At 41.5% G+C, this 24,737-nt stretch overlaps 1 protein-coding gene across 1 annotated transcript in view; it reads left to right on the forward strand.

Annotated features, from left to right (window-relative positions):
• NDUFAF2 (NADH:ubiquinone oxidoreductase complex assembly factor 2) overlaps nt 1-24,737 on the forward strand; it is a 132,397-nt gene that overhangs the window by 89,575 nt on the left and 18,085 nt on the right. Inside the window, exon 3 of the mRNA XM_040977584.1 lies at nt 6,375-6,415. Coding sequence (XP_040833518.1) covers nt 6,375-6,415 — 41 coding nt within the window. The remainder of the gene's footprint in view (nt 1-6,374; nt 6,416-24,737) is intronic.

Here is a 24,737-nt window from a genome sequence, read left to right on the forward strand (position 1 = left end):
TATCGGGTGATTTGGGCAATTTTAATGCAAGTTTACCAAAGGCCTTGCCGAGAAGATGACTTTTGAATAAAGACAGAAGATGGGGGCCACATGGATACATAGAACTGGCAGGAGCATGCTCAGGTGTTTAAGGAACAGCGAAGAAGTCCAGTGTGACTCACACGGTGGGATGGAATGGAGCCAGGGAAAAGGTAATAGGAGATGAGGTTTACGTTACCAGGATATCCAGTCATGCGGGCTTTGTAGTGCTGAGGGCTTCCAGTGTAAAACAAAGGGAGCTGTTGGAAGGTTTTAAAAAGGATGGTCATATTCTCTAGAGTTACATTTAGCTGAATCTTTTCATTTTTCATTGCAAAGAGGTTAGCAGGAGGCTCTTGTAATATTGTGCCTTAGACATGTAATCATGTGTCTTAGACAGGAGTTCCGTCGCGGCTGGGGAGGAAGAGTTGTACTCTTCATCTGTTAGAACTGTACAAACACCAGGATTTGCTGATAGTCAATGAGTATCTGCCACCTGTGTTCCTGGCACCTGACTTCTGCCCTCCTTTCTGAGTGTCGTGGGTATCTAGGGAGAAAGCCAGCAGATGGGAGCATCTGTGTATCTGTCAAATGAGAAAATTAAAAACAAGCAAACAAACAAACAAAACCAAAAAAAACAATGAAATACCGTATGTAGCACTAAACTTGTGAAGCGTTGAAGGAGTTTCAATACCAAGAATTCCTCTGAGTAGACTATAAAATGGTACAACTACTTTGGAAAACAGTTATCAGTTATTCATAATACATTTAAATGTGTTCCTAACCTGTAACAGAGATTCTGCTGAAGGGTTTAGGGAAGACAGGCTACCCATATACTTGTGCCTGGATTTTTTAATAGCAGATTTATTCATTACAGCTCCAAACATGAGAATCACTCAAATAGCCAACAAGTAAATGACTTTAAAAATTGCCATGTTTCCATAAATAGAATACTGAACAGCAATAAAATGAACTGCTGTGGAACTCCTTGTGTCTGCTTTTGGGGCTCTGTATCACTGTCACCACGAAATTAGCAGCTTAAAACAACACCCCCCCCCCCAAAAAAAAGTATATTTATTATCTCACCGTTCCTGTGGTCAGGAGCCCCAGGCACACCCAAGCTAGGATCTCTATTTAGCATCTCGTAAGTCTGCAATCAAGCTGTCAGTCAAGGCAGGGTTGTCATCTAGAGGCTTGAGCCACCTTCCTACTTGTGTGGTCTTTGGCAGCATTCACTTGCCTGAAACTGTGACAGTGACATCTTCAGAGTTTTTGGCTGATGAATCTTGGAGGTTAGCAGCAGTTTTAACCAGATGAGGCTTCCCAACATAGCTGCCCTTTCCTTATAGCCAATCAGGGAGAAAATGACTGCCCTTCAAGATGGTGTCACAACCTTGTATACTGTAATCATGTGGTCATATATGTCTCATTCTTTTGGCCATGTTGTCATAGTTACAAGTAAGTCACCACTGGTTCTGCCCTCACTCACGAAAAAGAGATCATACACAGGCATCTGAACCAAACGCTGTGAGTTGTAGAGGCTGCCTTAAGCAAGTATTTTCTACACATATAGGAACATGATAAACCTCAGAACGTTATGTTGAATCAAATAAGACAGACGCCAGACTGCTGCAAGGTTCCACTTATATGGAGTTATAAACAGAAACTAACCTACAGTGACAGAAAGTACATATATCACGTATTGCCTGGGGGCTGTAGGTGGGATTAGATGGAATGGACGGTACATGTAAGTGTGAAGTCTAGAGAACTTTGGGGGTGATGGAAATGTTCTGTATTCTGATTGTAGTGCTGGTCACAGGGTTGTACACTTTTTTTAAGCACTTATGCAATGGGATACTAAAAATGGCTTCACTGTCTTTGATGTAAATCTCAATAGAATTAAAAAATGAACAATAATAGCCAGGAGCGCCTCAAAACCTATCATTTAACCTAATATTATCCTTGAGATAAGCTTAAAGGTTAGCAATCAGCAAATGACTCTCTTCAAAATAAATCCTTTGAGGAATTTTTTTCATATTTGAGAAATATCCATTTCTTATTTTTACAGTTCTTTGTGAAGTGTCAACACCCATAATTGACAAGATCATTTCTTAGATGCGTGGGAACCAGGCCTGGGATTCCTGGCTCTGGCTTCCTGACAGTGCGAACCCTGGGTCGTGGGACTGATGGCTGAAGTGGTTGGGTTCTGTCCCTCACAAAGGAGACCTCGCTTCAATCCCTGCCTACTGCTTCAGCTTGTGTGTGTGCCTGTGTGTGTGCTTGTGTGTGTGCCTCTGTGTGCCTGTGTGTGCGTGTGTGTGCATGAGTGCCTCTGTGTGTGCGTGTGTGCCTGTGTGCCTCTGTGTGTGTGTGCCTCTGTGTGCGCATGTGTGCCTGTGTGTGCATGTGTGTGTGCATGTGTGCCTGTGTGTGTGCGCATGCCTATGCATGTGTGCCTCTGTGTGTGTGCGCGCCTGTGCATGTGTGCCTCTGTGTGTGTGTCTGTGTGTGTGTGTGCGTGTGTGCCTCTGTGTGCCCGTGTGTGTGTGTGCGTGTGTGTGTACACCTGCATGCACGTGTTCATGCTGCTGTGTCTGCTTCTCTAATTTAATTTTTTTTAAGACAAGGCTAGACTTAAGTCTCTTCAGCAAACAGCACATTTCAAATGTGGCATCTTTTGCATGCAGACTATTGATAACCTTTTCACACCTCTGAATCTGAATTGGTCACCTACTGAGCCTGCCATAGAAGCTCTCGTTTTCCATAGCCCCGTCGGCAGTGCTGAAAGCGTGTTAGCCATGTTGAGTGCCTGTGGGGTTTGAAGATTGTGTGCTTCATGGAGTGTTTTCCTGCCTGCTTCCAGTCTCTTGTAGTGATTAATAGGAGCTTTAATTTGCATGCTCACTTTTATGCTCATTACAGTGTGTTATGTTCCAATAGGAGTATTAAAGTTCAGTAAAATCTCATGCATACTGATGAGAATGCAAATGAACATTGATGAAAGAATGTTAGGATCTTATGGCATAAACTGTCCAGTTATCTTGCTAAATTCTCTTCAAACAGTAGTTACATTATAATGAGGATTGATGCAGAATCCAACATACAGATATAATTAGCCATGACAGAATGATTATATAATTTCTAATTGGATAGTTTCAGATTGTTTTGAGGTTAAAAAAAAGTAATGGTTTGATATTAATGTTTTCTCCTATTCTTTCCTCCCCCTAACCTTCTCTGACCTTCATTATGACGTTTCTTTTATTAAGTGTAGCAGTTGGAAAAGTGGCGATGATCTATATAAATTAGTGATCACAGTGAACACTTGCTGCTGTAACTTTTACTGAATATATAATGAACGATACTAGCATCAACCATCATCTCAATAAGACATTTCAGGTTTCTGTGATTGTGGACTGTAAGTGTGGAAAATTTATTTAACCAATTATATTTCCATGTCTCTATAATACAAAGACCCTTTAAATAATCCTTGAGAATAAAGCTAAAAGAAGATTTCTTGTCTTTCCTTAGAAAATAATGTTCCCTGATAGTAAAGACTATGTAGTATTTGTTTTATCTATTTAATTCCTTTGAAAGGCCAACAGAGGAAGACAGTATCCCCTCCAACAGCTGGGACCGTGTCAGGCCAAAACCAGGAGCCATGTTGGTGGCAGAGACCAAAGTTGAGCTGAGTTGTCACCTACCGCCTCTACCCTGTGCACTCACACAAGACTCCAAGGTGAAGGGGGCAGGTGGCAGATGTTTGGTCCAGACATTCTGTAAGGCACCCACATCTCTTCTCGGACATCATGGGTTTGCGTACCAGCTGCTCTTCCAACCTGGTCTCCTGCAAGTGCGCAGCCTGGGAAGCAGTGCCTGGGTGCTTGCCACCCACATGGGAGACCTTGGTTGAGTTTCTGACTTCTGGCTTTGGCTTAGTGTAACCCCTGCTGTTACAGACATTGGGAGAAAGAACTAGCATATGGAATATCTATGTCTCTTCTGCCTTTCAAATAAAACAAATAAATTTTAACACCTATTTGCAGAACTAAATTTTGAAATTGTGTTATTTTAATGTCTAATGGAATGTTGTTCTTTTGATTTTTCTTCAGCCTTTTAAAAATAAATGATGGTTTGCGGGAGATTAGCGCAGCAGAAGCGAGCTTTGCCCATAAAAATAAGTGATGGTTTGAGCTAGTCTTATAGGCTCTAACTTACCCCTGCTCTAGCAGTTCATTTTTTTCTTAATTCACTTTGTAATCGAAATTAAAGTGGAAAGGTTATTGCTTATAATTTTTTGAGAGATATAGATGATGTTGAATTATTTTAAAAGAAGATTCTTTAAGAAAAATAAATCTATAAACAAGTAACTTATTTTGAGTCTAAAGAACAAATTGAAACATTTCATGAATTATTTATTTCTGTAACTGTAGGAAGGAATTTTGATATTGCCAAACTATGTTTTCTAATTCTAAATTGGAAGAATGTTCTCAAGGATGAAAGTCTTGATTTTTCACAGTATTTAGGTAATAGAAAAATATCTTCTGTTGGTGCATCCCAACTCCTGTTCAGTGTTCAAAAGCTCGTGGGGCCAGGAGCTCAGTCCAGATCTCCCAGGTAGTGTGGCAAGGAGCAAGCTCCTTGGGCTGTCACTTGTTGCCTCCTAGAATGTGTGTCGGCAGGAAGGTGGAATTGAGAGCAGAGACAGAGATCGAGCCATGACAGTCAATGCACGCATCCCAATCAGCATCTTAATTGCTCAGCTAAATACCCATCCCTTTTTAATTTGAGAAACAGAAAAAGAGACACTGTCCAGGTTTCCCATGAAGTAGCAGGGCCTCTACATGAGCCATCATGGCTGGATTTTGCCTTGGCAGGAAGCTGGAGTCAGCATCCAGAGCCGGGAATCAAACCTGGTATGAGGTGTGGATATCTCAGCTTAATTAATTAAATGTGGATATCTTAGCTAAACCCAACCTTAAAAACTAAGCACACCCAGCTTTCTATTTTTGGTTTTTAGATGTGTGTTTTCTTTGGAAGGCACAGGGACAGAGAGCGGCAGAGAGAGAATCAATTTTGAGTCCACCTGTTTACTCTCTAAAAGGCCTGAGTAGCCAGAGCTTGGCCAGGCTGAAGCCCTTCAGGTCTCCCGAGCAGATAACAGAGGCCCATACAATTGGGTTGTCTGCCTTCTTCCCCCGGCGAGGAAACTGGGCCCTAAGCAGAGTGTCCGGACCTGGAACTGGTGCTTGGAAAGAGTATGCTTATATTGCAAGCAGCAGTGTAACATGGTGTCCCATAACACCAGCCTCACGTTTTCTGTTTTTTAAAGACTGTATTTCCTCTGTGTATTTATTTCTCCATAGTCTCCTGTACATACATCCTCATAGCCCAACCAGATGTGGTTGATGTTTACTTTTTTTCAGTCTGTTACAAAAGTATACATTGCTTATTGACTAAAATAATGATAATAGTTCTAACTTAGGCATGTGTGCTTCCTGTATGCCAGCCAGACTCTGAGCCAAGTAAGCATTTATATTATCTCCTATTGTTTACAACAACCCCAAAATGTAGACACTTCCATTTTGCAGATGGGAAATTTGCCGCTTAGAAAATTGAACAGCTCGCTTCACATGACAGACAAGGCCCATCAGTGATGAAGTTGGACTCTGAACCCAGAAAACCTGACTCTCAAACCTGCTAGCCTGAGCGCTATAGTTTCTTCGCTAGGATTCTGATAACTTTGTCAGAGGCAGCGGCCTGACTCGCGTCTCATCACTATAAAGCATCCCGCACACAGCCCAGCTGCCCGCGGGCACTTAACAGGTCTGTGTCTCTCCACATCTAAAGTGGTAGAGCTAAACGCCATGATACTTACCAGTCAGAGGCAGGAGAGCTTGCTGGGATGGATCAGAGGAGAAATCTCTGTAAAGAACTTTCTTAAGTCCCTTCCTTTGTAAACAAGATCAAATTTAAATCTCCAGAGAGTGAAGCTTTGACCCTGTCTTGAAGGTTACTGTATCGTGATTTGGTCTGAATGCCATCAATTCACAAAATTGAATTGCTGTTATTACATGAAATTGAGGTGTGGTTTTAGTGATGGGAACTGACCCCACTTCTTCGTCACTGCACTTTTACGTTTTTTCCTTAACATGACTCACCACCTGACATTGTGTCTGCGATTTTCTGTACCACCTTTGCTCGTAGATGTGTCATAGCAGAGGAAAGATCCCATGTGTTCGATTCCTAATTTATCCCTAAGATCTAAACAATATATAGCAGGAGCACAAAAATTATTTTTATATGCAAATGAATAAAATATTTCTTTAAATAATGAAAAACTGTATTTTTTTTTCTAGCTTGGATTAGAAGAACCAGAAAGACTCCCCCCACCATGGAGGTAAGAAGACACAGGAAATACTCAAATGATTTGTGTTTGTAGCGCTGTTTCTCGGTTGGGAGTTTACACTCCCAAGGAGACATAAAGCCTGATGCATCTTCCCAAAAAGTGTTAATTTTGCTCCACAGAAAATGATTCTATGTTTTGTGTACCAAATGATTTATTAATACAGTAACTGTTAACACCAATTAGTGACAAAATATACACTTTACAGACTAACATAAAATTAATATGTTATTTTAATGAACTATTGAAAACTTAAAAAGCATAGTAGTAGCATTTGTCGAAGTCTGGTTCCTGGTGGCTTGCATCAGGTCATTTTTTCTGCCCCTGGGAGTTGTGCATGGTCATGCATGCTCTGGTTAAAGAAAAGGTTTTTTTTGTTGTTGTTGTTTTTTAATCCCACATTTAAGAAGTGCTGATTGGTCTCATCCAAATTATGTTCTTATGTTGCCCTTAATTTTCTATATTTAACTGTGTCAGGTATCAGGGGAGACTTTCAAATATGTAATCAATAAATAAAACATGTAGTTCTCAGTGATTCATCATTCAATTTTTATTTGAAACCCTAAAAATGTATGATTTTGGTGATAAACAGAAAATGAGACATAGGAATGCTGTGATACATGCATCTCAAAAACATGGTTATTTCATAATTTTTATTTGAAAAAATTGCATAAAGATTTCTGAACTAATTTTCTAAGAAATAAGCGTGTTTTATAAAATGGCAGCCAACAAAGTCGTTGGCATATAGTCTTGTATACTTTCTGCCCAGGGGACAGGAAGCATTTCCTCCACTGCTGTCTGAGGACGATGTCTTCCTTTCCCTTTTGCATTTCCTTGCCACAGCACTTGCCAGGAACACAATCAGGGGGCTCCTGCACTCAGCCCCTGCTGGGTGGCAGGTGAGCTCCTTCGTGGTGGAATCTGGATGGCACACTTGGTGCACCTAACTTGACCTGCTCCACTCCTCCTGTGCCGGCCCATGCTGCTCCTGGCTTGGCCTTTGCCCTCCCTTTCTCATGTTCTTCTCTCTAGCATTAGTAAACTTTGGACTAAAGAGGTTCTTTGGAAAGGAAATAGTTGATATGGACATAAATTTGTTTATGGTGGGAGGTAGAGCCCTTCCGAGTCCCCTCCTCCTGGCCATAACTAACACCTCTGTTCTCAGAGCAAAGATGCTGCTTTTCCCCAGAACTCAGAAAACCTTTGTCTATAGAAACGTTGAGGTGCATAATGATTTGATTGTGGTGACTACAGCAATTGGGTTTTCAGCAGCACTCCTGTAAATCTTCTTTAGTTCCACAAGTTCAAACAGAGCTGCAGTCAGAACCATGAGAACAAGTCATTCCATCCACAATGCTTTCTTGTCATTTCTTGTCATCTTGTGGCTACCTTCCTAAAATATTATTATCCACATTGTTGTTTATGCTTTTCTCTACCCTCTACAGTAAATACAGACAGATACACACACTTTTCCTTTATCCTGGTTTCTCTTCTTTTCTTTGTTAACAAATTACCATGCCCCACTAGAAGGTTTGTAGAGTCCTCCACCACATAAACACAAATGAAATCTGCCTGTGTCTGCAAGATGGTGAGTCCTCTTTATCCTGAAGTGACTTGTAGTCACTTTCCCTTATCCAGCTAAAAATTAGATTCACCTGCTCCTGCCTCCCACACCCCAACACATGCCCCCTCCAAAATGCTCTTCCGTTTTGTGGGCCGCCAGTGTGGATGACCTTGGTAATGCAAGTGTGTTTCTACGTACCTGGTCATCACTTTTCTATTTGCCAGCATCCAGGCCACTCTCCCGTACTGTTGGCATTCTCCCCCCTTCAGTGCTCTCCTGAGTCACAGCTTCTTCATTCTTCACCCATGCTAGTGCTGTGCCTCGGGTACACAGTGACTCTTATAGCCATACATTAATTCTTAGCATCACTTGGCACACCAAATGAAGCCAATGCTTGGGCAATCACATCCCATCTTGGAATGTCTGGGATCAATTTCACCTCTGCTTCTGGTCTAGCTTGCTGCTGCTGTCCACCCTGCAGGTGGCAGATGATGTCCCAAGGGCCTAGACCTTTGCCCGCCAACCTGGGATACCTGGAAGGAGCTCTTGGCTCCTGTGTTCTGCTTGCCCCACCCCCAGCTGTTGCAGGCACCCAGGGTCAATCAGTAGATGAAAAATCTTTGTGTGTGTGTGTGTGTGTGTGCATTTCTCTCTGTCTTTCAAATGAATAAAAATACTTTTTAAAAAGCCCATGGCTGTGGCAATACTGTTTACAGTAGCATCAGAAAACATGACTTATTTTGGATAAATTGAGCAAAATATATGTGCAAGGCCTATTCTCTTCAAGCTGTGAAATGTTGGTGAGAAAAATTAAAGTAAACTCAAATTACTCTGAAGTAACTCTTCACGACTATGCAGACTTGCTGTTTGAGTTCCCCAAATTGATCTGCAAGAATAGATTCTTAGTATATAAGGGTTGCCTGGAAATTCTTCCAAAACAGAGCTTGCTGGGCCTTAATCTCAGAATTGTTGATAACTGGGTCTAATGAGAAGGCCTGGATATGTGTATTGGTTTTTTATTTAACAGTGGTTCATTTATCTTTTTTTAAAGATTTATTTACTATTATTTGGAAGTCAATTTACAGAAAGAGGGCAAGACACAGAGAGATCTTTGATTTTCAGGTACACACTCCTATAATATCTGGAGCTGCGCCAGTATGAAGCCAGGAGCCCGGAGCTTCTTCCAGTTCTCCCATATGGGTTTAGGGGCCCAAGAACTTGGCTCATCCTTCTGTGCTTTCCCAGGCATGTAATCTTGTAGCTGGATCAGAAGTGGGACAGCCAGGACTTATACTGGCACCCTTGTGGGTTGCCAGCACTGTAGACAGAGGCTTAAGCTATTGTACCATGGCACTGGCCCTAGATACCTGTATGTGTAACATGTTCTGGTGGCAGTGCTGATGCTGCTATTCCAGCATTCACACTCTGCAAACCACTAAACTATAAATTCAACCAAATAAGGGGGCAATTAAAACTTCATCAGAATCTTTTGTAGAAATCAATTGTTGATTCAGAAATGTATATGGAACTGCAAAGGGCAGAAATAGCTGAAAGCAATCATGTAAAGGAGATGAAAATTGGAGGACTAATTAATACTGCCTAACTCTGAGATTTACTATAATACTCTAGTAATTAAGACAGGGTGATCCTGGCATAAGGATATATAAATAAAGGAATGAAAAATAATAGAGTTCAAAAATAGTACATAGGCTGCTGGCTTATAGTGACAGCACCAAAGCAACTCAGTTGGGAACAGAAAACTTTCTTGACAAATGATGCTGGAATAACTTAATATCCATATGGGGAATAAATGAGCCTTGACACCTAATTTTATATACAACTATTAATTCAAGATGGATTGTAGCTTAAATATAAAAGCCAGAATAATAATGTTTTTAGAAGAAATCATGGGGCCCAGCGGCTTGGCCTAGTGGCTAAAGTCCTCTCCTTGAATGCACCGGGATCCCATATGGACACCAGTTCTAATCCCGGCAGCTCCACTTCCCATCCAGCTCCTGTTTGTGGCCTGGAAAGCAGTGGAAGACGGCCCAAGGCTTTGGGACCCCACTCGTGTGAGAGACCCAAAGGAATTCCTGGATCCTGGCTTCAGATTGGCATAGCATTGGCCGTTGTGCTCACTTGGGGAGTGAATCAATGGACAGAAGATCTTCCTCTCTGTCTCTCCTCCTCTCTGTATATCTGACTTTCCAATGAATAAATAAATATTTTTTAAAAAAAAGAAGAAGAAATCATAATGGACTTTTTTCAACATTGGGGTAGTCGAAAAACATTAAAAAATGATTAAAGCATTTAAAATATTGTAAAAATTGGACTCAAGGAGCTGACATTTCATATGAATACTGGTTCAAGTCCTGGATGCATTTCCTATCTAGCTCTCTACTAATGCACTTGGGAAAGCAGGCGAACAGGGCCCAAGTCCTAGGACACCTGCCGCTTCTATAGGAGTAGTTCCCGCATGTAGTTCCAGGCTCCTGGCCTTGGCCTGGATCATCCTGGTCATTGTGACCATTTGGGTAGTGAACTAGCAGATGGAAGATCTACCTCTCTGCATAACTCTGCTTCTGTTTGAAGAATAAATTAGGCTTAAGCAGCGTGAAAAGTTATTGCTCATTAAAAGAGAACATTAGGAAAGTAATAATCACTGTCCATGTATCAGACAAAGGAATTGCATGCAGACCATGTGGAGAGCACTCAACTCAGTAATAACATCTACTTCCACACCAGCTCCCTGCTGATGGACTGGGAATGCAGAAGATGATGGCCCAAGGACCTGGGCCCCTCTCCTCTCGTGGGAGGTCTAGAAGAAGCTTTTTTGGTCTGGCCTAGCAGTGGCTGTTGTGGCCCTCTGGGGAGTGAGCCAGCGTATGGAATCTCTATTCTCTCTCCCCTTCTCAATAAACCTTTTCAGAATAAATCAATAAATCTTTTTTTTAAAAAAAGCAAAAATCTTGAACTGGCACTTAATAAGATACAAGAATACCTACTGTGCATATAAAGAGGAACTCGGCATGATTAGTCATCAGATTTTCTTTTGTTAAACTGTCAACCTTTATAAAATCAAATTCATGTCTACCCTATGGCCTTTCACCTTCTATTCTGGCTGCATTGAAGGCTAAAGAAATTCATTGTAAGGTTCCCGTTCCTTGGCAGGCAGTGCAAGCCCTCCTGCTCTGTGTCCAGCCCCACGCTCTAGCTTGGTTTCTTCACAGCTGTTTCACCAACCCAGCTCTTCAAGGAGCTCCTTATTTCTCACCTTGGAAGTTGGCTACCTCTCCCATAAACCAACATCCCTCCATGTATGCTTCATCCTTGGTGAAGACCCTCTAAAATCTTTGGATATTTTCCTCAACTTTTTTCTTCTCAGCTTCTTAACTCCTACATTTACTACTCCTTTCTTTGTATAACTAAGCTGCCTTGTACATTTGTATAAGCCCTTGAGTCTAATAGTAAACTATTCATATTTGTCCAGCTTTCTGAATACATTGTAGGCAATAAAACAAGGGATTGTGTCTCATTTGTATGTGCATTGTAAACCCTTTAATGTAAAGTCTGACTTGTTATTGCTTAGCTTGGTTTTTATAGACAGACTTGAGAATCTCAATACCGTCATCCTATGGTTTTCTGAGACAGGTTTGAATTTCCATCAACCAACTATAAAATAACCTTGTGAAACTGAACATATTCCCAGTTGAGCTTTGCCTGTACTTTTTTCATAGAAATTCACATTTAGCTGCAGGATGCCAGTATAGTTTAGCACCTGTTCATCATCAGTGCAGCACAAGATGAATTAACATTTTGCAAAGCTAATGAAGTAGACTTTTCCTAACCCTGATTCTGTTCCATTAGAAGCCTCTTGCAGCAAACATTTGGAAATATTACTTCTGCTTGCCTGCTGACAGAATAGTGGAAAATAGAATAAAATTTTCTGCTTGAAAAAAGTGGTTACATTTATTGCCAAGTGTGAACAAAATACATGATTCAACAATAGCTGCACTATTAGACCCCTGTCCAATGACTTTAATGTTGTCTTTCAAGAAGTAGAAATTCTAGAAGCTGGTAGAGCAGGCAGTTGGCGGAGGTGCTGTGCAGCCAGCCCAGGGAAGGCTGGGTGGGCAGTCAGGACCACGTGTCGCCACATCTTGTTTACTTGAGTCTGGACTGATAGCTCCAGAGACTTGCCTTTGCCTAGGCACAAAGTGATTTGGTCCTAAAAAGCTATCATAATGGCTGAAATACACATGAATTTGAAATGATTGCCGGAATTGCCAGGATTCCAGTGTATTGATTTGTGGTTAAAAAAAATAATAATAAATCTCATAGAGAAAAAAGTAGGAAGTTTCAGAGAAATATGATATTAGACTTGCAGGAGCAAGATAAATGAATCCTATTTGTATCAGGTGTAAAATCACCTATTGCGTTCATCTCACAACAGGGTGGTTTCAGCAATAGCAGTGGAACATGAAGGGAGAATTGGCTCTAATTTCCAGTATTTATCTCTGTGCTAAGAACAGCCTTTTAAGTTGATTAGCAGACATTGCCAGGTGCTAGTCATAACTTTCCCTCCCATGAACAGATTGCCAGCATTTGCCTCTCTAGGATTCTGATTGACAGCATCTGCCTCTCTAGGATTCTGATTGACAGCATCTGCCTCTCTAGGATTCTGATTGACATGTGTCTTAAGCTATGACAGTACTGCTTAGTGGTCAGATGCTGCTGGCCCTGCAATTATTTATTATTTGTTTTATTGTTTTCATGTTTCTGCTCTAACCTGTAAAGTGTTGATTTGTAGTTAGGCATTCAGAGAGGAATCTTATTCCTAAATTCTTGAGACCGATTTCTCCAAGTGACTGACCTTTATTAAGTCAGTTCTTGGTGGCCAGTATTATTATTAGGCTCATTTTATAAGTCCCAGAATTGGAATCTGCAGATTGACATTTTGCAAGTTTTCAAGTTGATGTGCACCCTGGTATGCAGAAGGTGATGGCTCAAGTACTTGGTTGCTCTGGTGGAGTTTTCATGGCTCCTGGCAAGAGTTCCAGTCAGCCCTGGCTTTCATGGGCTTAAGAGCGGGCTAGTAAATGAAAGATCTTTCTCTCTCTCTCTCTCCATCTCAGGATGCTGGCATCATAAGCAGTAGCTTTACTAGCTAAAACACAATATCACCCTCACCAGTAGCAATTTAAGGCAAAGTTGTATATACATAGAGAGAGAGATCTTGTATCTGCTGGTTCAGTCCTGAAATGGGCACAATGACTGGAGCTAGGCTAATCCAAAGGCCAGGAGCCAGAAGCTACTTCCAGTTCTTCCATGTGGGTGCAGGGGCAAAACTGAATGTAATTAGTCCTAATCTAACAGAGGAGAAATAATGCAGTTTAAGCCATAGAACCCCAGAATGCTTGGTCACATACTGCGCCAGGGGACTCTGAAAGCCGAGGTGAGGCTGGTGCTAAAAACAGTGACCCAGGTGAAAATGTGCTTAAGAAGCAATGAAGTGACAGTGAGGAAGCACAGAAAACATAACAAAGTTGGAAAATTGCCATTTTCAGCCATCAAAGTAATAATTGATTGCCTAAGGGAAAAACCATACACTGTTGAAACCATTTAGCCAAATTCCTTAAGGAAACAAGCTGTTTACCTGGTTTCATGTCATCTCCCTGCAGATAATTCATGAATTGAAAAGGGGAAAGATGTGTTTTGTAGTACACAGATCTGGCAGGTATCACGTCAGAGGGGCTTTGGAAACTTGACAGTGCATCTCCTTGTGGATAAGAGTGAGTTTTGTAGTATTTCACCTTCAGATGCATAGCATTAATCTAATCATAAGGAAGCAGTCACAAAATCTAGTTTGGGTACCTTTCATGAAACACCAGGCCTGTCATCTCGGTGCCAGAAATGATTGAGAAAGACTCATGAGCTGCATGTAGTGTGCGATCGTAGGTCAGGGAGAAAAAGTGCATCTAAGAACAGTTTGGGAGGCTTGTGTTGGCACAGTAGATTGGGCCACTGCCTGCAACACCAGCATTTCGGACGCACACCAATTCAAGTCCTCCCTGCTCTGCTTCTGTTTCAACCCCTTGTTAATGCGCCTGGCAAATTAGCAGAAGTTCAAGTGCTTGGACCCCACCCACGTGGGAGACCATTCTGGCCATGTGGGGAGGATAGAAGATCTGTCTTTTTTTTTCTATAAGTCGCTTCACCTTTCAAATAAAAATACACATCTTAAACTAAAGGGGCAGTATTGGAGTCCTTTGTGAAGTTTGAAACATGTTTAGTAATGGCATTAAATCAATATTAGATCGCCTGGAAATAAGGAAGTTGCTTTTTTTTAAAGACTTATTTATTTATTGGAAAGTCAGATATTCAGAGAGGAGGAGAGACAGAGAGGAAGATCTTCTGTCCGATGATTCACTCCCCAAGTGAGCACAACGGCCAATGCTATGCCAATCTGAAGCCAGGATCCAGGAACTTCTTCCGGGTCTCCCACGCGGGTGCAGGGTCCCAAGGCTTTGGGCCGTCCTCCACTGCTTTCCAGGCCACAAGCAGGGAGCTGGATGGGAAGTGGAGCTGCTGGGATTAGAACTGGTGCCCATATGGGATCCAGGCGTGTTCAAGGTGAGGACTTTAGCCGTTAGGCCACGCTGCTGTTGGGCCCAAGGAAGTTGCTTTTATATTCGTTTTCTAAACAAGTAACTGCCTATTCTGTACCTTCTTGAAAACTGGTAGGTTATTCGTGCCAAAAGAAAAATATTTCAGTCATAGTAATATATTCCTGACAAATAAGAAGGAAGCAGTATCATTTTGAAAACAGATAGATTAAATGTAAATGTACATACAGGAAGTGAAATAATAGGAAACCAGAACAAACCTTGTGGCTACAGATAAGGTATGAGAAGACAGTCCTGAGAATCCCAACCAGACAGGAAGAAGGACCTAACAGGTTATAGAGGACCCAAGTTGATAAGCCTCACCTAGAGCAGGAGAGCGCCCAAGCCGATGTACTTAAGATTATTCTCTGTCTGGAAGGCAGTGTCTGACATTAGAGGGTATCCCGTGGCACAGTGGATTCAGTCACTACTGTGGATATCCACGTTCCATTTTAGAGAGCCAGAGTTTTCAGTCCCACGGCCACGTCTGATCTGGCTCTCTGCCAAAGAGTGGCTGGGGAGGCAGCAGATGTTAATTCATGTGTCCCTGCTGCCCACATGAGAGACCCTGGTGAGTTCTGGCTTTATCCTAGTCCAGCCTGATTGTTGCAGCTATTGGGGAGGTGAACTGCTAAGTAGGTGGAGGAATGCACTGTGTCTGCGTGCCCTACCAATAAAAGTAAATACAGGGCCCAGCGTGATAGCGTAGCGGTTAAAGTCCTCACCTTGAATGTACCAGGATCCCATATGGGCACTGGTTCTAAACCTGGCTGTTCCATTTCCCATCTAGCTCCCTTCTGGTGGCCTGGGAAAGTGGAGGTCAGCCCAAAACTTTGGGACCCTGCACTTGTGTGGGAAAACCGGAAGAGGCTCCTGGCTTCGGATTGACTTTGCTCCAGCTGTTGGCTGTTTGGGAAGTGAATCAATGGACGGAAGATCTCCCTCTCTGTCTCTCCTCCTCTCTGTATATCTGCCTTTCCAATGCAAATAAATAAATTTTCAAAAAAAAAAAAGAAAGAAAGAAAGAAAGAGACCCACTCAGATAAGTACAGGAAAGGGCAACTTGGACAAAGCAGACTGCTCTAAAACATAAACATACCAGACAAAATAAAACTTAAATAAAAATAAAACTTTAAACTACCAGATCAGGCAAACAAGAACATAAAGCTGGAAAACAATGAAAAGGAAAAAATCAGTGAACAAAAAGGAGCTCTTGAAAAAGAATATAGTGGAAATGATATATCTAACAGGAGGATCAAAATCTATTGAAGGAAATTTTCTAAAAAGGAGGGAAAAAAGACATAGATGGAAAAGAGGAAAGAAAAGAAAGAAAACCAGCAACAGAGGAAGCTGGGAGATAGCAGAGTGATGAGGTGTCAACATCGTGCAAGTTACTGAGTTCCAGATGTAATTCTTTACCCGGCAACATCATTTAAGCTTGAGTGCAAAATAAGCACATGTTTTTAGACATGCAAAGTCTCATAAAGTCATTCCCATGAACCTTTTCTCAGGGCAGTTACTAAAGTAATAAGCAAAGAAAAGGGGAGGAGTGAATCCCAAAAAAAAACTAAGCTGTATTTTCAGCAAAAGTTACTAAAGAATAAAAAACACCCAGACCAGTAGGAATGGGTAGGAAGGGGGACCCCCTGAGTGACTTTCTTCAGAAACAAGAGATACACAAAGTGTCTAATTCGGACATGCCATGTGGAGTTGAATTAAGAAAGTACAAAGAACCAAAAATCAGGTCAAGAGACAATGCTTAAAGCTGAAAATGAAAAATAATATAAGAATTGTATTTAGATGTTGTGGAGTGTTTGTGGGCATTGCCCTCCTGATTAATGTTAAATACTTTGTGGCAGTTTGGTTTGGGGTGTGTTCTGGGATCCTCAATATCAGATGTAGGAATAAAGTAGATGCTTTGTGAGAAGTAGATACTGTTTTTCCCAACAAGGGTTTCAAATTATGTGGCTGAACAGCCCTAATTATAGAGAGGGGGTGGTGCACTTTCTCAGCAGAAAACCAGGTGACAAATATTGTAGGCTTTCCAACCCCATCTGTAATATACCTAATCCACTCTGCTGTTGTGTGAAAGTTCTTCCAGGTAATATGTAAACAGGGAGTGTGGTGCATCCAATAAAACTGTGTTTACAAACATAACTGGCATTGGATTCCTATTTTGCCAACCCCACTGCCCATCTTTGGTTTTCCACTGCTCCCCCAAAAATTCCTCTGAGTTACACAGGTCTGAATAACTGTACAGAAAGCAATTTCTGTATTCTTTCTTTCCGTATGTAGTTTTTACTAAAAATGATCTATCTGGCTCAGAGCTCTTTCTACTCTGCCAGTTCTCCTTTGTGACTTCTTTCAAAACCATTTGTCTTGCACTTTTTGAAAGAAAAGCTTAACCCCTTGTCCATACTGAATCTTACTATGGTGCCTTGCCTTGGGGTTCAACGATCTCCAGGGCACTAAACAAAGAGACTGCAGAGGGAATCTCTCCTAAGGGAGAGTCCCTGGCAACGGAGCAAAGAGACCTTCAATAGAAATCATTCAAGGGGACAACACATTATTTCGTTGAGGTGACAAACTCATACCACAGCCTTGTGCCTTATACACAGTCTCTTTACCTCGATAGCTAACTACCCATTTATCTATCTAAAAATTAAAATTCACAAGTGAGAAGGTTGTCATAGGGACGCATAATAACATACTTATTTGAATTTTAAAATTAAGCCAGCGTTTCTCTGACAGAGAAGAAGTCAGATGTGCCTGATTGGGCTTGACAATGAGAACTAGCTTTGCCAATTAAGTGATATGGGTGTATTTTCCGTAAATCTTGCAAGCTGAACTGCCGCTGCAAGGCTTTCACCAAGGCATATTTAAAGCTTGTGTTCAACAGACACTAAGGTAGAAAATGCATTCCCGGTCATTGTTTGTCAACTGAAAGGGTGCCTGCCGGGTGGTAGATATTCTAAAGTCTTAGGAAGCAACTGTGCAAAAAAACAAAAAACAAACAGACAAACAAAAAAAAAAACAACAACTGAGAAAGCCACTGCTACTGTGGTTTATGGACATAAATTTAATAGAAGTACTAAACCTTGCATGAAAATGACAAAAAGCACAGCGTGCTTGTTAGCTCTGGGGAAGGAGAATGTAAGGGGACTCAAAGGGCTTTGGCCATATCTGTGGTGTTTAAAGGCTCCAGTTGAAATGGCTTGCACTTAAGTGTGTATTGTTAGCTCTTTTTGCCTTAACACTTGAAAGATTTTATTTCAAGAGGAATGTAACAAAACTTTGCAATCACATATTTTAACAGACCATATTGGTTTCATGATAGAACAAATAAGATATTCAGAATCAACTGAAAAATCAGATGCTTGAAATTTGCAAATACCAAAGGCACTTACAGAATTATCACAGCAATATGCATCAAAACCAGATCAGTGTGATTTAGTCTTTGGAATTCTCATTTCAGCCTTAATGCGTATGTCTGTTCATTATTCAGCTAGTTACTTATCGCACCTGGTATTTGCCTAATAGCTACTATGATTTCTTTGTAGACTTCTTTTGCACATACAAGCCATCTACTGTAGACATAACAGTGTTATACAGTCTAATTTTCATGCCATTTATTTTCTGTGAGAAACTGAATTAACCTGATATTTTAAAGTTGCAAGGACAAAAATCTTCACGTGTTCCCTGCAGAAATTGAATGAGTATTCAAGAGCATCATTATTCAGTGAGAAAATCATCCCGGGGTCTTTGGCTTCCAGGGTTTGCAGGAATAGAACCGGGGCTTCCTCCTCATCCCCTTCTTTATTCACCTTCCGTCATTCGTGCCAGTTGTTGGATGTCCCTCATGTCTGCCTTGCTGGGACCTCACGCTCTGCCTGTACCGCTGCCGCTCTAACTGCCGGGCGCTTCTGGAACTCTCCAGCTTGGCCAAGGCAATGACCTTACTTGCCTTTTTTCTCTATTTGAGTAAAAAACGAATATAACAAATAAGCTTAAAATGTTTTTTTAAGTAATAGATTACTTAATTACTTAATAGATTAGTAGCTGCATATTCTCAACTTTACCACATCGATTTATATATCGGCACATAATTGTGATTGTGATTTATTTACTCATCAATTTTCTGTTTTCAATCAGGTATAACAATAAATGAATACGCACGGGAAGCATAATGGCATAACAGTTAAGAGATTAGTTTTCGCCATGTGCCCTCTCTGGCACTAACCTCTAGCTCCGCGGAAGCTGAGTGAGCATAGAACCCCATATACTTTAGAAGAATGATGCAGAAAGGAGAAGGAGTCGTTTAAGTATGTAGAACACGTCACGGTCTGTACTGGCCAGTAAGCTGTTCTGCTTCTCACTGTACGTTTCTGTTGCACAAGAAAAATTTCTGCTGTTTGCTGTTAGAAATCTGTTAGGTTTTCACCACATTTTGGCTTTAGGTGGTCTTAGCAAATATGAAGATCTCAAATTACAGCCACTCCCCGTTTCTCGGTCTGAAAGAATTCCTCTCTGTGTAGTTCTGCTCAAAGCTAGGTCCTAGCCTGCACTGCTTTATTCTTAGCACATTTTTCCTTCTGTTTTTGAGCTTTTCCTGACTCTAAGGAAAGTACTATAAAATTTTTTTTTAAAGTTGTACATAAATAAGGTGCTATTATTCATTATTTTTAGATAAGACCCTGCTCAAACTGTAGGAGTCACCAAATCTTACTAAAGGCTTATCAGAAAATATGCAGAATTGGTTCTGAAAAGTCATCTCATCAGTCACTAACAAAAATCATATTTAGGTGTTAAAACTGGGCACAGATCTAAAGTAGAAGGAGATAAAGGAGTTAAAATGAGATTAGGGTTGGTTTTTTTTTAAAAAAAGATTTATTTGTTTTTGTATAAAACCAGATGTACAGAGGAAGCACATACAGAGACAAAGATCTTCTGCTGGTTCACTCCCCAAGTGGCCACAATAGCTAGAGCTGAGCTGATCTAAAGCCAGGCGCCAGGAGCTCCTGAACACGAACCAGCACTCATATGGAATCCCAGCGGTTACAAGGCACGGACTTTAGCCATCAGGCTACTGTGCCAGCCTGAGCTTATGGTTTTTTGTGTTTATTTATTTAAAAATTTTTTAAAATTAGAAAGTCAGATATACAGAGAAGAGGAAAGACAGGGAGGAAGATCTTCCGTTCATTGATTCACTCCCTAAGTATCCACAGCGGCCAGCGCTGAGCTATTCTGAAGCCAAGAGCCAAGATCCTCTTCTGGGTCTCCCACACGGGTGCAGGGTCCGGAAGACTTTGGGCCGTCCTCGACTGCTTTCCCAGGCCACAAGCAGGGAGCTGAATGGGAAGTGGGATGCTGGGATACGAACCGAGACATGCAAGGTGACGACACCAGCCACTAGGCTACTGCGCTGGGCCCAGTTAGGGCTTTTTGAATATATATGTTTTCTTTCTTTTTTTTTTTTTGATTAAGATTTATTTATTTATTGGAAAGTCAGATATACAGAGAGGAGGAGAGACAGAGAGGAAGATCTTCCGTCCGATGATTCACTCCCCAAGTGAGCGCAGCAGTTGGTGCTGTGCCAATCCAAAGTCAGGAGCCAGGAACCTCCCCCAGGTCTCCCACGCGGGTGCAGGGTCCCAAGGCTTTGGGCTGTCCTCAACTGCTTTCCCAGGCCACAGGCAGGGAGCTGGATGGGAAGTGGAGCTGCCGGGATTAGAACCGGCGCCCATATGAGATCCTGGCGCATTCAAGGTGAGGACTTTAGCCACTAGGCCATGCTGCCAGGCCCTATACATTTTCTTAAATATCACACACACACACACACACACACACACACACAAATTGTGTGTATGTTATTTATATCCTCATGCTAGAAAAGATTGTATATGTAGTCTTAATTTTCAAAACATAAATTGCTGTTGATCACTTTTTTCAGAAGAAAGTTGATTTTTTGAAGTGGGAGGGGGGTAAATAATGATGCTTAAAGAAGCCCCATGGGTTTGTGTGGGTGAGACATCCTGCAGGATTCCTAGCCACAGTGGGCTGCCTCTGTATTATATCTCCAGCCGTGGGCTGAGCTTATTCTCAAGTAAATGTGGTAAAATACCACACAGTTGCTAACTGTGTGTTCCTGGAGTGATAAGCCACAGGAACATTTCCTGCCATGCACATATTCATTGGGTTTTGTGTGTTCAGATTTACCTAATTGCCTTCTCAAATAGCACATTCCAGTGTGCTATGGGACATTTTTTTTTAACCAATGTTCTAAAACATGAATATATGATTATGTCATCTAGAAAGGCTTTTTTATATTTATACATATTTATATATATGATATGTTGGGGGATTGTAACACCAAATTTGGGGAGAGGTAGATTACAAGTCTTTTTCTTTTTAGTGAAATAAAAAAAATAAAATGTCATGCAAAACCTTACTAAACTACATCGTTTTATGAAACTCTTGTTTTAGATATAAATGCACCTATCTGTGGACCAAGTTATACTGTAAAATATTTCTCACCATACATGATTGATTTTGTGTGTCAGCATGGCTGGACCATGGTACCCAGATATTTGTCCAGATTTTGCTGTGAAGTTTTTGTTTTGGTTTGGTTTTTACATAAAGTTAAATTTTCGGTCAGCCAACTTTGTCACATTACCCTTGTCCTTAAGTGAAAAACCCCTTGAGCTGTGGGGTCAGCCCTTCCCTGAGCGCCATCCTGCCAGCTTTGCCCCCATTTGGATTCGGTCTTGCCAGCCTCCACAACAGTGAGAACAAATCCCGCCCCCGTTTCCTCTTTCTTTAAAACTGTGGACAGTAGGAGAAAAAATTTAGAGAGTAAAGCCTTTAAATTATGCTGCTGGGGACCAGAGGTTACATAAGACTCGTTGAGTTCATGGAAGGCAGGTGAAGTTAAACCTGACAGCTCAGAACTGCAGAAAGCACTGGGGCTTTTGTACAAGTTTAGCAGTCTATTTTATGACAATTATACTGTTCTTACAGTGTAATATTTTTAGTGTCTTCACTATAAAAATAACGCAGCTTGTTGGCTGGTTGTATTACAGATGACTCTTCCCATAGCTGGCTGGTTATAGTCTGAGTTGTTTAATTTGCTTGAAATTAATCTGTCCTGGCCAACTCTGTGGTATAGTGGGTGTAACTGCCGCTTGTGAAACTGGCATCTCATCAGAGCCGCGATTCCAGTCCTGGCTGCTCCACTTCCTATCCAGCTCCCTTCTAGTGGAGTGCTTGAGCCCCTCCCTGGACCCACATGGGAAACCAAGACGAAGCTCTTGCCTCCTGATTGTATTTATTTATTTATTAATTTAAAAAGATTTATTTATTTTTATTGGAAAGGAAGATCTGCAAAGAGAAGGAGACACAGAAAGATCCTCTATCCATTGATTCACTCCCAAGGTGTCGCAAAAAATTACCGAGCTGATCCAAACCCACGAGCCTGGAGCTTCCTCCAAGGCTCCATGTGGCTGCAGGGTCCCAAGTGCTTGGGCCATCCTCCACTGCCTTCCCAGGCCATAGGCAGGGAACTTAAAAGGAAGTTGAGCAACCGGGACTCGAACCGGTGCTCATATGAGATCCTGGCACATGCAAGGTGAAGACCCCAGACACTAAGTACTACGCTGGTCTCTTGGCTCCTGGTTTTAAAGTTGTTATTCTTCCAAGTAGTTTTTTACTCTGGCAAAATGGAATAGGTAAAGTGCTTAGCCAATACCTGACTCGAAATAGGCTTTTAATTGATAGCTGCTATTATCTTACTTTCATTTCTACTGGTTAATATTTAAAGTCCACAAGAATCCTAATGCACTGTGAAGTTGTTTGGAAATAATTATAAACTCTACCCTCACTTAAATCATCTTTTTACAAAACAACCAGTCTGTGTTTGAGAATAAAACTGCTTCCTTTGCAGAAATCATTCTGAGATATTCTTGTTTCTTTCCTCATTATGTGATCTAAAACTTGCTTTGGTTTTTCATAATATTCAGCATCATTTATTGGCTTTTAAACATATATAAATATTTTCTCTGCACTTCAAGATGGTTTGAACTTTTCAATCCCAATGATACAAAGAGACAAGCATTTAAGAGCCTTGTGTTAGCTGCCTGATGTCTCTAGCTCACACCCTCTCGTCCTGGTTGCTAAGAGGCAGCTGCTCATATATCGAAGCTCACCAAGCTCCTGAGTGTATTTTGCTTCCTGCTATGACATGGGGCATGGGCTGTGTGGGGGAAAGAACATGGGAGTGAGAGAGAATTCACATACTGGCTAACCTGGGACTCGGAGGGATAGGAGCAATGGAGCAAGGTTCCTTTTCTGTCCCTTAGGCTGAGAATTCAGGAACATTCAGACAGTTCGGGCACTTTGCCACACCTCCTTGGGGGATCCCAGGCTTACGTCAGTGACTCATTCAAGAACATGGTTATGGTTAGCTTTTCCTCTTTTCTTTCCCACCCTGCCCGGTGCTTGATTCCTTTCATTTGGGATCACTTTAGCATTAGCTGCATCCGAACTGGAACTGTTGTCCTTAGCATACATGAGCTTAAAATATAAATGGTCAATACCAGAGAACTCAACAGGCCAACTCATTTTGTAACTTGTGTGTTACCAAACCAAAATGAGTCTTGGACCCACATGCATGGTAAGGCCAGATACCAAAGCCATGATTTTTTGCACATGGGAAGATGATTATGGAGTGACCAGACAGAAAGTCAGGAGCCTTGTGGGTCAAGTTGTGTGGGGTCAGAAAAGAAATTGGGACATGGACTTGCTCACAGGGCAATGTTTGAATTCATCTGGCCCTACTCAAGACATGAGTGGATGAGTGGTTGAAGGTTTAGTGAGTGGATGTTGTAATCTTTGATTTGCTGGCTTCCTAAATTGGTCTGACACTCCAATTTCTGCTTATTCTCCAATTTTCAGTGGGAAGGGTACAGCTTTGGTTCCAGTTGTGATCTGTAGATTACAAGCTGCCTTTTTGCATGTGTGCAGCTCAGCTGGTCAGACTGTACCAAGTTGAAGCTGTTTTAGGCCAGCTTGGTTGTAAAGAAAAAAAAACAGCATAGTAAATAGTGATTTTTAAACTGACTCTTAAACTAGAATCTACTAGTTAAAGAATATAGCAGGGAGTTTTTTTAGGGGGAGGGGCAGGGAAATATGGTTGGTGGCTTTTAAATTTTAAGGGTGTCAAGAGGATATCTGAATAAGGGAGCAGCAACAGGCTCCACAGTACGTTGGTCCTGTTGGCACAAAATACATTTCCTTGGCTTTCCTTGGCTTACAGGTATTTATTCTGCAAGAATCCAGTGATAACTCCTTCCTAGAAAGTGTTCAGTTGCTAACTGAGTGCCACCCTGGTAGCTTAGCCAAACTGACATATAACAATCCCTCACAGATGCCAATTAACGTTTTTTGTTTTTTTTTTAAGATTTATTTATTTATTGGAAAGTCAGATATACAGAGAGAAGGAGAGGCAGAGAGGAAGATCTTCTGTCCATTGATTCACTCCCCAAGTGAGTACAACGGCCAATGCTATGCCCATCTGAAGCCAGGATCCAGGAACCTCTTCCAGGTCTCCCACGTGGGTGCAGGGTCCCAAGGCTTTGGGCCGTCCTCTACTGCTTTCCCAGGCCACAAGCAGGGAGCTGGATGGGAAGTGGAGCTGCCGGGACTAGAACCGGCGCCCATATGGGATCCTTGCATGTTCAAGGTGAGGACTTTAGCTGCTAGGCCATGCCGCCAGGCCCCCAATTGACTTTTAATTACATGAGTATTTTCTTGCTCTAAAAGCCAGAGGGTTTTGAATTTTGAATTTTCACATTTTTGCCCAAGAAGGTATGAATGCTCTAGTGATAGAAATTCTACTCAAAAGAAAGTATCTGATCTTTTAGGTTCTCACCTTGGGACATGATGGTTTCAATCAGTCTTTCATTCTGTTTTCTTTTAATTGTTGGCAAACATAACCATTTGAAATCTCCTTAAGCAGGAAACAACAATTAGCATAGTAATTGGTGTTTTATTTGTACCGCTGTTTTCCAAAACAATTATTTCTTAGGTAAGA

Source organism: Ochotona curzoniae, unplaced genomic scaffold (assembly GCF_017591425.1).
Source record: "Ochotona curzoniae isolate NIBS_2020 unplaced genomic scaffold, NIBS_Ocur_1.0 contig_2754, whole genome shotgun sequence".
In the NCBI taxonomy this organism is placed as follows: domain Eukaryota; kingdom Metazoa; phylum Chordata; class Mammalia; order Lagomorpha; family Ochotonidae; genus Ochotona; species Ochotona curzoniae.